Source organism: Phyllostomus discolor, chromosome 1, assembly GCF_004126475.2.
Source record: "Phyllostomus discolor isolate MPI-MPIP mPhyDis1 chromosome 1, mPhyDis1.pri.v3, whole genome shotgun sequence".
NCBI classification, from domain to species: domain Eukaryota; kingdom Metazoa; phylum Chordata; class Mammalia; order Chiroptera; family Phyllostomidae; genus Phyllostomus; species Phyllostomus discolor.
The window spans coordinates 30,070,624-30,083,877 of record NC_040903.2 but is presented as its reverse complement, the minus strand read 5'-3'; the positions used below and the strand labels follow the sequence as shown (position 1 = coordinate 30,083,877).

General features: G+C 43.1%; 1 protein-coding gene across 16 annotated transcripts in view; it reads left to right on the top strand.

The window, feature by feature from the left end:
- The window catches only part of FRYL (FRY like transcription coactivator), a 241,791-nt gene that overhangs the window by 208,245 nt on the left and 20,292 nt on the right, over positions 1–13,254 (top strand). For 9 of the 16 annotated variants that reach the window (XM_036020307.1, XM_036020309.1, XM_036020304.1 and 6 more), the window contains 6 exons: positions 55–216; positions 336–410; positions 724–909; positions 5,171–5,179; positions 5,561–5,764; positions 7,895–8,059. In XM_036020307.1, the coding sequence (XP_035876200.1) occupies positions 55–216; positions 336–410; positions 724–909; positions 5,171–5,179; positions 5,561–5,764; positions 7,895–8,059 (801 nt within the window). The remainder of the gene's footprint in view (positions 1–54; positions 217–335; positions 411–723; positions 910–5,170; positions 5,180–5,560; positions 5,765–7,894; positions 8,060–13,254) is intronic. The other 7 variants (XM_036020319.1, XM_036020301.1, XM_028507663.2 and 4 more) reach the window with 3 other exon arrangements.

The following is a 13,254-nucleotide window of genomic DNA, read 5'->3' as shown; positions in this document are numbered from 1 at the left end:
ACCCCTTTATGTTGAAATATTTGAATTAAACACTGGCATTTTGTTCGTACGTAGACACCAATTATTGGAAACAAATATGGTGATCAGCATACTGCAGCTGGAAGAAATGGGAAACCAAAAGTGATCGCTGTTACTAGAAGTACTTCGTCCACTTCTTCTGGTTCTAATTCTACCGCCTTGGTTCCTGTGAGCTGGAAAAGGCCGCAGTTATCACAGGTACATTAAAACTGAACTTCCAGGGAACAGAAGAATCAACTTTTATCGTGTGTGTGAAAACTTGAGAAATTGTCTTATTTTAATAGTAATCCCAGCATTTGATTTTTTGTTTCCCTTAGCGAAGAACAAGAGAAAAGTTAATGAATGTGCTTTCTCTGTGTGGTCCAGAATCTGGCCTTCCGAAGAATCCATCAGTGAGTAACCATGAAACCGTGTATAAAGGTTTTAAAAATCGTGTTATTCCATGAGGAAAGGGAGATTATTCTGTCTTCTTGCTTGCCTTTTTTAACTTACCTGGCTTATGGTGTTGACGGAGCATGAAAAAAACATGACTTGTCTCCGTGACACGTGGCAGCTGTGCCCCTCACGGGATCACCCAGTTAGACGTGAACGTGCAGACCAAATGACACCTCTGAATTCACTGACAGCTGAGGCCCGGGGTGCTCTTAGGGCACTGATGTCTCGTGTGAGGATGACAAGGCTGACAGATGGCTTTTGTTTCTGTGGGGCGGTCAGGTGGTGTTTTCTTCGAACGAAGATTTGGAAGTCGGTGACCAGCAGACTAGCCTGATTTCTGCCACGGAAGACATAATTCAAGAGGAAGAGGTAGCGGTGGAAGATAATACCAGTGAACAACAGTTTGGAGTTTTTAAGGATTTTGACTTTTTAGATGTTGAACTGGAAGACGCAGAGGTAAGGATATGGGCTTTCTATTGTAATATTTATAGAACAGTTGTAACTGTATAAAAATTGAAGATTTGACCAGAGATGCTTTCCTTATTAAGGTCAGTGTAAGGTCAAAAGGATAAAAACCTAAATCAGTGTTGGGAACTGCCCTGACTGGTTTCAGAAGCTGTAATCCCCTGGGGCTAAGGCTGAGTAAAGGACCTTGGAACCCGAAGCCACTTAGGAGACAAAACTTATCTTCCTTGTAGGGGCACCACCTCTGCCCCCTTTCTCTTCACCCTGCTTGGCCCCAGGTGGATGACTGGTTAGCCAATGATGGGTAAGATTCCTCACAGGAGGGACGACCTAAGAGAGGCATGGTCACAAAGGGGCCCTCAGGGAAGGACTTGGGGGACTATAGGAAAAGGGGGTGATGACCCTCGCCTTTGACACAGCCTGAGTCCTCATTCTGTCTGGGAGAAGTCTCCTAATCTCTTGGCTGCCTTACTTCCCCTGCCTGACTTAAGCCTGAAACAGTGTCTTAAGCCTGAAACAATGCTGGAGGTGGGTGTGGGCCTGTGCTGGAAAGGGCCGTTCGTTCCCTGGGGCAACCAGGCCTAAGAAAGAATGCAGAAAATCCCATGAAAACTACTTTGCCAATACCCTCAATTTAAATGATAAGGGTCCAAGCAGAAAGTGAGTTCGTTCCCCAAAGTTTTAAGGCCCTTTAACTATCTGACCCTGACTCAGAATAAGCCCTCAGAGTTCTTTGAATGTTATCTATTGTTCAATCATTTCTGCCTGACAATGATTGATGAGCTTTACATATACACCCTGTATTCCTATGCAAATTGAACCTAATAAAAGAACGTCTAGGCAAGGGTCCAGGTGCTCTCCTCTAGGGAGTGGCCGAGGTGCTCTGAGGCTTTTTCTCCTCTTGAGGGAGAAGCCGCACCATCCCTCCCACCCACCCACCCCCGCCCCCCACAGGACTCAGTAGTCCGTGAGAATTTATTTTGTCTCATCCATAACGCCTCGGACCCCAGGAGCTTGGGATCCAAGTCAAATCAGGAACTAATGTGATTAGTACAATTAGTCCAGCATCAGAATAAGTCTGAAATAAAAGAGGAACATCTAATTTTTTTGTCTTTATCTTTAAAAATAGAAAATTAAAAATGTATTTCATCAAAAGTTGTTCTCTTAATTTTTTTTCAACTACACTTGACATTTAATATTACATTTGCTCCAGGTGTACAACATAGTGGTTAGACATTTATGTAATTTAGAGTGGTTCCCATCAGTAAGTGTTGTGCTCACCTGGCACCGTACACAGTTATTACAGTATTATTAACTGTATTCCCTATGTTGTACCAAAATTATTTTTTACATTTTGGGTGAGTTTAGACTTAAATGTTTAGCATGTGAAATTAATGTGCAGCAAAAGAGTAACAAAATTGAATTAAAATTTATCAAACAATTTTAAAGAATGTGGTATTCACTCTAAATTGGCGAACAAACAGGCTCTGGCCCTCTAGAACCTGTTTCTACGGCAGGTGCCGGACTCTTCCTGTGGCGGTCCTCGCCACTCTCTTCTTTAAGATGTGATGTAGCCAGTGCTCCTGAATGCCTCCCTTCATTCAAGACCCAAAGGGCTTTCCCCTCTAAATTGATTCCGTTTAGATCAAATTGATGGTCGTGTCATTCGGGTGCAAAATCCAACTCAAAAGGTGTGTTTGTGAGCTCACAAAACTGAGATCGTCCAGAATCATGGCTTCTCTAGAGACACAGCTCAGGGTGGTCGCTGACCCTTTCTCTGCAGTTGTGCAAGCCCTGCCGTCCTCTCTGAGTCAACTGGGCCTCGGACAGCACAAAGATGGTTGTCGCTTCTGTGCATGGCCTTCCACCCACAGCAGAGTGTTTGCCAGAAGTTAGGGTCACTTCCAGAAATGCTCTCAGGAAAGGAAAGAAATTGCTCTCCTAAATCCTCTAGCGAATTTCTTGTCACATCTCATTGGCCCACATTGAGATATTGGCCAGTGTCTGAAACAATCACTCAGGCAAAGCGGACAGGATTGCCCTGGTTGTCTTAGGAACCTGTCCCTGTCGCTGAGGTCAGCACCCTAAACTACGGGCACCCAAACCTGAGAAGTTTATGTCAAACAAGACAAAAAAAAGGTTCATTCTAAAACTGCTACAAATTTCTGTATTTGAGAGCCCCAAATGCCTTACTAAGTATCCATACCATGTCATTGGTGTCTTTCAACAGAGAATTCAAGTCACCCATATAACACATGCATTCATCAGCTCTCTTGATGGGGCATTTCCTTTGGCTCCAGTAGGCGAGGTGGAGGAATGAAATGTAGTGGCTTTCTGTCCTGTCCCTCCAGGAGTTGTTGACAGGAAACCAGATCAGGGAGGTCCTCTTCTGTGCTCAGCCGCCCCTGCAGATGGGAGGCTGTGACCACAGTGCCTCGTCAGACACAAGGCCTTTACACTAACCTAGGAGCTGTGCAGGCTTCTGTGCAGTAGTTCACTGTTTTTCCTTTCCCGAACACACAATTACACAGATTCAGCAGCTTGCAGGGCAGTAGCTTTTAAGCTCTTTTGTGAAGGTACTGTGCTCCACAGTCAATACATTTTATATCACATCCCAGGATATACTGCACACCTGCAAAATACAAGCTGCAAGGGTATGTGTCCTCCCTCAGTGCTTTATGCGCCCTGAAATTTTCTGTTCTCTTCCTTTTTATATTTGTTTTCCAAAAGGGCAGGTCACCCTCTAAAATAGATTTCACATCCACAACTTGGAAAACATGTTGTAGGAAATAGGACAGACTTGAATGAATAATTAAGCAAGAAAGTGGAATGGGCGAAGGGGCCTGCTGCCCTATCTCAAGGGTGTGGGCAGCTTCTGGATTCTTTTGTAGTTACTTGCTCTTTAGAGTTCAGAATTTAAAATTGTTAAAGGTAGGCCCTTGACATTTTTGTAATGATAAGGTTATTATTTGTTTGCTTTTTTTATAAAGAACACTATTAATGCTTCCAAGTTTACCCAGTACTTTAAAATGTCAGCAGTAATAAGAATGGCTTTTGAATAAAACTTTTCTTCAATTAAATGAAAGATGTTTACTGTAAGTCTGGCTTTAATTCAAGTGATGGCATTTTGGGGAGAGTGCTGCTAATTCTGCCTCATAATTAGGCCAAATCAAATGATAGAGATTTTCTAAAAGCTAAGTGTAGTCTTTCTCAAAATATGGTAACAGGAAAGACTTTGCTACAAACAAACTCAACTGCTAATGAAATCTTGAAAGCCCGCAGTGTGTATTTGTTCCTTCACCAAATATGCGCTGAGGGCCATTGCCATTATCGTGTGTATGCTGCATAATACCACTCGAGACATGTTCTAGGAAGGTGGCTTTTCAAGCTCTGGCTCCAGCAGAGTCCGAGGGCTGCTAGGATGCACCTTGAGAAGGAGAGAAAGATCCCAGGGCCAATGGCTGGAGCTCCTGGTCCAACCAGATCAGCTCTGATTTTGTTAATCAGTTTTACGCAGTCGACTTGCATCTTAAATTTCACTTGAAATAGGTATTCCTCTGCTTTATTTTTTCTTTTTTTAAAGGATTTGAAAACCTCTGTTCTGAACAATCCCTCTTGAGTAAAGGAACATAAATTATATTTTGCTAGCTAGCTGATTCACTGTAATCTGTCATATCGGGGCTTAAGACGAGTTGTAAGAATGATATCCTTACAGGGGGAGGATCAGCTTAGAATAACAGAAATTTAACTTCTATAAATCCAGGGTGAAATAGAATTTGCTGTATTTCCTCTTGACCTTTTAAAGTTGGCAAAAGTTAGGTTTCAATAGCTGTAATAGCTTAAACTATTTTATAATAAGAAATGACCCCTTGATTCAGTCAGAACCATCTTACAGTCTGAAATAGTCATGACCTCATATGTTGTCAGCTGCGTGTCGGTATTTTGCTGTCAGTCAGTTCTGCATTGTACCAAGTATTAAATCTATGTAAATTTTGAAGGTTTTTTGAAAGTTCGTGTTGCTGAAGTGTATCAAAGAAATGTTGTTTTAAGTGTCTGTCTGACTTGCTCACATATTTTGCATTAAAAAGTAATTTAAATCTCATGTTGGCTTCCTGCACAAAGCTTAACCCAGAGCTTGAATCAGTCTTTGAGTTAGAGAAACCACGACGAGTTTTCCCCAGAAGTGCAGTGTATATTTCAATGTTTGTCTTCGTTCTTTCTAATTCTGTGTGTTTTCCTTTTTGCTAACCAGGAGCTGCAGGTAAGTTGCAGCCTGGTGTTGTGGGGTGTTTATTTGTTGTTGTCTGTGATGTGTTCGTCCTCTCTGTGACCTCATCTGTGTTTGTGTATTAGACTAGAAATGGCCTAGATAGTAGATTTAGTTGGTCCCCAGTAATACAATAGAGAACGTAAAAAAAATTACTTAGTTAAAACAGGTTATCAACCAAATATTTTGATCTCTTGAAATATAAATATTTAATGATATTTTAAAAGTTTCAAGAAATTGAAGGGCTGATTGAAACTCTGCTTACGACAATGCATTAAGTATTCCTCATCTTGGTATATGTTTCCTGGCATACTACGTTTACTGTAGTTGTGAGCATGTATTTGAGGTCTTAGAAATCACATCTTGCTTTTCCAGGGTGAAAGTATGGACAACTTCAACTGGGGAGTCCGCAGGCGCTCGCTGGACAGTATGGACAAAGGGGACACGCCATCCCTCCAGGAGTACCAGTGCTCCAGCAGCACGCCCAGCCTGAACCTGACGAACCAGGAGGACACAGACGAGTCCTCAGAAGAGGAAGCGGCCCTCACAGCCAGCCAGATCCTCTCACGCTCGCAGATGGTACATCGCCACCTTCTCACACAGCGACAGCTGGTCTCCTAGTGCTCTTAGCTTCCAGCCTAGTGACTGCTGCTTCCTGATACTCTGTTTTTCATTTCAGTTTGGCTAAAATGCACACATGAAATGAAAATACAGGCTCGCAGCAGTAATGGAGTATCCCATTATCCATGACAGAACTACACCTTGAAGTCGACAGTGCACACCCATTTGCTAAGACGCATCTTAAACCGCCCCTCTCCTAGGAGTGGCACGTTGTTCTGGGCACTTTCAGAACAGGGCTTCCTTTTGAATGGTGCCTGTTTTTAGTACCAGTGTGGGCACCAGCACTGCCTAATTCACTGCCTTTTTTCTCTCCCAGTTAATGTGGAAAGATTGAGCACAACTTTGGTCTTTTTCACAGTGAAGTCAGTTAAATGGAGGTTCTGACTTGTATCACTAGGGCTAGATGGCAGAGAGTTAAAGAATGAATGAAAAATGAGGAAAAGAAGGCTACGGGTAGTGTGTTCTTTGGAAATGTGGCCGTGGAGGAAGGCCAGAGGTGCAGTGGGAGCCGGGCTGGAGCTGGAAGCGGCAGTGTGAGGAGCATCCACCACGGTGCACGTGATGGAGGATCAGCCGGCCAGGACAGGCGTAGCCCACAGCTCCCCCGCTCCTCTGCCAGTGCCCGCTTCCCATTGAACGAAACCGTGCCTCCCGTTAATCGGGACCCATTTGTTCTGCATCCGGTTCACAGGGCAGCTGTTGGCAGTGATGTCGAATGAAGGGCTGAGCTGGCTTTAGACCAGATGTAGAGTTGTCGGTTTGTGATTGGCTTCATGTCACCTCATTTTTCAGCATCTCGTTGTTGCCCCAGTATGTTCTCTAACTAACCCCCCCCATTTAAGCATTAGAAAGATAATTATGATTTGCTGAGTGTTTAAGATGAGCTAGTCTCTGCCCATGGTGCCTTCCATGTATTAGTCACTGTAACTCCTGGACCGCTGGAGGTGAGGATGGCTGTTGCAGCTCTGCAGGTTAAGTGACTTGTCCTGGACCATGCAGCTGGCAGGTGGGAGTGCACCGGGCCTCTAGGCCCGTGCCTCCCATGCATGGTCCTCCATGGGACTGTTCTCAGTTACAGGAATGGTTGAGTTACTGGCGACCGTGACCAAGTGAATGACAGGCCCTCCCTGGAGTCAGAGTGTAGGTTCTGAAGCTGTGGTATTGCCACTGTCCAGCGGTGTAACTGTGGCCAGGATACATGGCCTCATGAGAGCCTCATGAGGAGGAACGCCACCCAGCCCGCAGGAAGTGCTTACTGAAGGGTAGCCTCCAAGAGCGCGGTGGGGCAGAATTGGCTATCTCCTTATAAGGCCAACCCCGGTCGTAGTGGTAGTGAGAGAAAAAAGAACTTGCAGTTGCTTCCTCCTCGTGGCGGGGGGGGGGGGGGGGGGGGGGGGGGGGGGGCAGTTTTTGCCTTCACCTACTTTGCATCACTAATTTACTATTTCTCAGGTTAGATATTGACCATGAAAAATTTACAACCCTGCTTTAAAAAAGGAAGAAGTGTAATATTTTCCTTTATTCTAATTACTACCACTTTTCAAAGAGTATAAACCAACTAATGATAGACTATCATGACAACCATTTTATTGTCCTAACTCTTTCTGTAACACTGGAGTGTTATGGGATCAGTTTCAGCCTGCATGAGGGGACAGCCGGCTCAGAGTTAAAATTACCCCTGCTTCCTGAGAAGCCGCTGCGTGCTGGGCACCGAAGCCACGGGGAGGAGCCCCTGGCTCACCGATGCTCAGACCCCTGAAAACACAGAGCCTCACCCCCAAAATAGGAATTTCAGCTCAAGATGAACATCAAAGCTCCTCCCCTTTGATAGCTTTGTTTAGCAGACGTAACCTGTATAAAGGGTATTTCAGTTCTGCTGATGGATTGGTTAGCTGCGTGCATTAAGCGTACCCATTCTGATAGACTGCGTGGGGTAAAGGGCAGTTTCAGGAGTCAGAGAAGCTCTTGCTAACTAACATCCTCCTCCCCCCGACCCAATTATCTTAGGATACAGACGTGTTTCTTGTGGCCTTTGTGACCATCACCGACTCATAAATAAATTCCTTATTGTACTGTTTTTCCTTTTAGTTAAACAATGATTCTGCTGCGGATGAAACCATGCCAGACCATTCTGACTTACTTCAGTCTCAAGATTCCACGGGCAGCATCTCAACAGAAGAAGTGCTTCAGATCAGAGATGAGACCCCGAGTTTGGAGCCTTCCCTAGACAATGCTAATAGCCAGCTGCCTGAGGTGGGGAGAGACGGGGGCTGGTGCATGGCCAATCTGGGCTCTTTCTAGCACTCTGTTCCATCCCTGGCCTTTCTTTCCAAAGAGTTTTCCTCTGATGATGCTGACGATTTGATTTGTGTCCAGTATTTCTAACCTGGTGGGTTGTTTTTAAATGAAAGGCAATTCTGATGATAAAGGACAGTTGATGGATTAAGGAAATGACCTACAGGTTAAAAATAATCTTGAGTGTTTTTAATGAGCATTTCGTGTTGCAGAATGTGATTAGGTTCGTGTCCAGCCGCTTCTCTGGGGACGGGGAGCATCTTCTGTGGCGCTGCGTCTTCCCTAAGGACCGCTTTCGGTTTCCCATTTCCTTTTGCTTTGTATTTGGGTTTATGTAATTGGTGCTGTGATTGGGATGGAAACCTCAGGCCAGCTGTGTTAGCAGTTGTTTAAATGAAATCTCCTAAAAAGACTTTGGAGCTACTAGTATCATGCTCTTTTGGGAAGGCCTGTGAGAAGTAAGCCAGATTCCGAGCTAATGACTGACTGAAAATAAGTAAGTATTAGTTTCCTTAGTGTTCTTTCTTAAGATTATTGTAAATGCTTTTTTAAAAACTGTAATTGTGGAGCTCTGTCATATGTGCTTTTATGCCTTTGTGACCATTGGGAAAATACTATGGTTTTTACAGCGTTCACCAAATTCATGGAGTTAGATCTCATCATTTTAGTAAGTTGAATTCTCACGCTTTTAGTAGCTGATAATGTAGTTTTACATCTTTAACGGTAAGCGGACATATTTTGAAACGAAGGCATTTTGGCAACTTTTTTTAAATGCTCACACTAGTATAGCTGAAGTTCAGGTAATTTGATCCAACAAGTATTCATTGAGATTTTACTAAATGCTGGGCTCTCTAGGTGCTACAGAGAGAGATAAGGCATGATCCCGGCTCTCCCGGGTGCATTATCTATTAAGGGAGACAGAGAAGGTTAAAAAGTAGCTTTACATTTCAATGTGAGAAACTCAGGAACAGACATGTTCAAGGCTTTGTGAAAGTCAGAGGCTGATCAGCTGTGCACAGGGCAACAGTGGTAAAGGACAGGCTTCATGGCAACTGGGGCATTCCAGGTTGAGGGACAGCACATGGAAAGACATGGCAATGTGAAATAACATGGTAGGTTCAGGAACAGCAGGAAATTCAGTGTTTGGAGAATTAATGGAGGAGAAGGAGGAGCAATAGGAGAGATGGCTGGGGCCTAAGATATGAAGGGCCCTATATGCCGACTAAAGACTTAGACTTCACCTTAAGGGGATAGAAAGTTATAAATTTTCATTCTTTTAAGATACACCTGTGACAAGCACTGAATTAGGTGCCGAGGCAGGAGCGACACAGGCATTAATCACTTACCCAGTGTTTACTGAGCCCCCACTGCGTGCTGGGCGCTGTTCCTGATGCTCAGCTACAGCACTCTGTGAAACAGAGGCTCCTGGTTTCATGGGCCTATTCCAGTAGGGGAGACCTAATACATGGGTAAAGCAAATGAAATATAAATACTACATCGGAAAGTGGTTGTGTTACTATCCATACTAAGAACATCCAGCAGCAGTGTGGACTTGGTGAGGGAGAGTGTTGGAGAGGGTGGCATTTGAGATGAAGCCTAAGTGACAAGAAGGAGCCCGTCCTTGGCGATGCAGCGGGAGAATGTTCCAGGCTGAGGGAGCAGCAGCGAAGGGGGCCCTGCAGAATCTGAAGGACAGCAGGCCGGCCAGTGGGGCACAGTGAACACGGGATTGTGGAGGGAGGCGGGGCCAGAGGGTGGGCTCCTACGATCGGATCACTTTTAGAGGCCGCACAGCAGGTAACCACTGGAGGATTGTAAGCAGAAGGGTGTAATCTGATTATGTTTACTTTTTTAAATCTCAGCTTTTCTAATGGAGAAAGCAAAGTAGGTTCTTGTACCTGCTACACGGAAAGGCTATGATCTCATTGTGTTTTAGTAAAGTCTCCATGATGGAGGTGGAGACCGTGGACTGGAAGAGGCTGAGATAAGGAGATAAGAATATTAGCAAGACGGAAGGGGAACCTGAACTGAGACGAGGGCTTGAATGTGAGAAATGTTTATGGGAGATAACTGACACGTTGCAGAGATGCGACTTAGGTAGACAGGACTGCACTTCCTCCCAGCTGTGGGGAGGCTTGTTCAGTGGGCAGGAACTACTGGCTACCATTCTCCTCAGGAACGTGGAACAGGAGACCAACGCCAGAAATCCGTTCTTAAGACAAGCAGTATGGTTAATGGTTGCTTGTTTCAATTTTGTTTAACAAATATGGAACTCTTATTTTTTGGTTATTAAAAAGCTGCAATCATAGTAAACTACCTCCTAGAAATAATTTATTTTTATTGGAAATCGTGTATTTCCATACAGTATATTGGAAACTTTGGTATTTCAGATGGGCATCCATTCATCTAACATCTCTTAGTGGGCTCGCCCCCAAGGCACCCTGACATTCCTGAGGATACTTCTTTTTCCTGCAGGAAAAATACTTCAGTTTACAAGTTTTTTTCCTTTCACAGTAGCGGGTTTCATTATTACTATAAACTTTGTGAACTGGTGGATGAGAATGAAGGGGATATTTTTAAACCATACTATATCATTTAGAAACAGCTGCATGGACATTAAAACCATCACCCAAAAGAATGCTGCCCACAGGAGAACAAGTTTGTGTCTCTTGGGTATATTGGCCTGATTTGGTTTCCCCTGCTGTGCTGAAAAATATCAAATGACCCAAAATTCCCCCCATTTTAAAAAAGTATGAAAGCACCAAGGTATTGAAGTAAAAGCATAACTCTGTTACTTAAAGCATTTTCTTAAAATGAGGAATATAACTAACTTTACTATATTTTATGAAGAAAAATCCATCCCCGGAATTGAATCTCTCTCTTAAATTATGTCAATATCAGGAAGCTGAAACAACAGGCTACAGTACGTCATGACAGAAACTTCTGGGCTCCAGAAGGGATTCCATTCTGAACCTGTGTTTATTAGAGAAGCCTTTACAGAGGATTTCTTCTAGTATTTATAATAATTTAGAGGCCAGTCCATGGATGACAGAAATTATTCCTTGTAGGTGTTGAGTTTTTTAATGTAACAAAGGATGTGTGTGTATGTGTTCGTTTGTCTAATAAGAAAATTTGATTTTCATAATCTATAAATATAAACCTGGAATCCATTCCATTAGCCCAAACGCATTCTCTTCATGAAAGCTAGGTGTTACAGAAAAATCCAGCCCTGACCCATGTGGCTCAGTCGGTTGGGCACTGGGGCACAAAGTGAAAGGTCACCAATTTGATTCCCAGTCAGAGCGCATGCCGGTCAGAGCGCATGCCGGGGCTGTGGGCTTGGCCCCTGGTTGAGGTGCAGACAGGAGGCAACAGGTCGATGTTTCACACATCGCTGTTTCTCTTCCTTTCTTTCTCCCTCCATCCCCCTCTCTCAAAAAAATAAAGAAATTAAATCTTTTTGTAAAAAGAGAAATATTAGGTTGCCTTAGTTGACCAAAATTATAATCGGGAGTTGGAAGGAGATGATAAATGGGTAGAACACAAAGGATTTTCAGAGCAGCAAAAACTAATGTGCATGATACTCTAATAATGTATGTAAATCACTATACATTTGTCCAAACCCATAGAATATACTACACCAAGAGTGATTCAAATATAAACCATAGACTTTGGGTGATAGTGATCTATCAATCTGGTTTGTCTATTATAACAAATATATCACTCTGGTGGGGAATATTGATAAAGAAGTTGAGGCATGTGTATGGCTAGAAATTTCTGCACCTTCTGCTTTATTTTTCTGTAAACCTAAAACTGCTCTAAAAATTGTCTATTTAAAAAAAGAGAAATATTTAGCATATATTACAGTAATAGTTACAGATAAAATATCAATCTTAAAATTATTATGTAAGAACGAATGACTAATGAAAGATGAGGGCATTAAACTAAGAAGTTTGATGGATTATTTTAACCTGATATGTTTAACTTGATGTAGAAGGAAAAATTAAGAATAAAAACTCGAGGTATGGAAATGCCTCTCGCACTGTCACACAACCTGTCTTTCCAAATACCTGATGCTTGCCCCTTTTGGAGTCAAGTCATTAAAAAGGAAAATTTCAAGTGGAAACCTTCGAGTGTGTTAGAAAAGAAGTTCAAGTATTATTCTGTGAAGCAATCCTTTCATGCACCTTTGTATTCTCTTGCTGTATTTCTGTGCCTGTGACAACTTCGAATTCCTTTTTCCTGAAATACTATCAATCTTAGCCCAGGCTGCCATGACAAAATACTATAAACAGGGTAGTTTATCAACAGTGGAAATGTGTTATTTCTCACAGTCCTAGGGGCCAAGAAATCCAAGATCAAGGTGCCGGGCAGTTAACGGCCTGGTGAGGGCACTCTTCCCAGTGGCAGGTGGCTGTTGTCTTGCTGTTGGAAAAAGAGCTAACCAGCTCCCTGGCCTTCGGCTGGAAGGGTGCTGGGCCCACTCATGAGGGCTCCACTGTCACGACCCCATCACCTCCCGAAGGCTCCACCTCCTAATACCATCTCATGGGGGTTTAGGGTGTCGAGATGTGAATTTTGGGAGGATAGAAACATTCATTCCACAGCACTGTCTCTACCCCACCTTTGTCACAGCCCACCACACTTCCTCCAGCCAGATGTGGTCTTTCCCTTCTTTGAGCACCAACAGTGTTTTGCCTGTTGCTTATGATATTTACCTTTCTTTCATCACATTCTGTATTATGATCATTTGCATATTAGCCTAACCCCATTATTAGATTGTAAACATTGTTGTTAGTCATTTATTTCAGAGCACCCAGCCCAGAATCTAGTCAAAATCCTTGTTATTATATAAATGAATTTTACAGATGAAAAAATTAAGGCCCAGGCTGGTGGTCAAAAGTCAAGGGTTCTGACTTTCACTTCTGATATTTTGGGAAGAAAATTCTATCTTTATCCATGAAAAAAAAAAGATAAGAAACTACTGTGAAACTATGTAGTAATTTAGGTTTAAGTACTAAAAGAAGCTGATCTTTATTTCTAAAACTGTAAGGGACCACTAGTGCTTATTTTCAAACTGATTAAATGAATATCCATGCAAGCTTTCATTATCATTTGGGGTTAGAAAAATGCAGTCATCCTATTTGATAAAT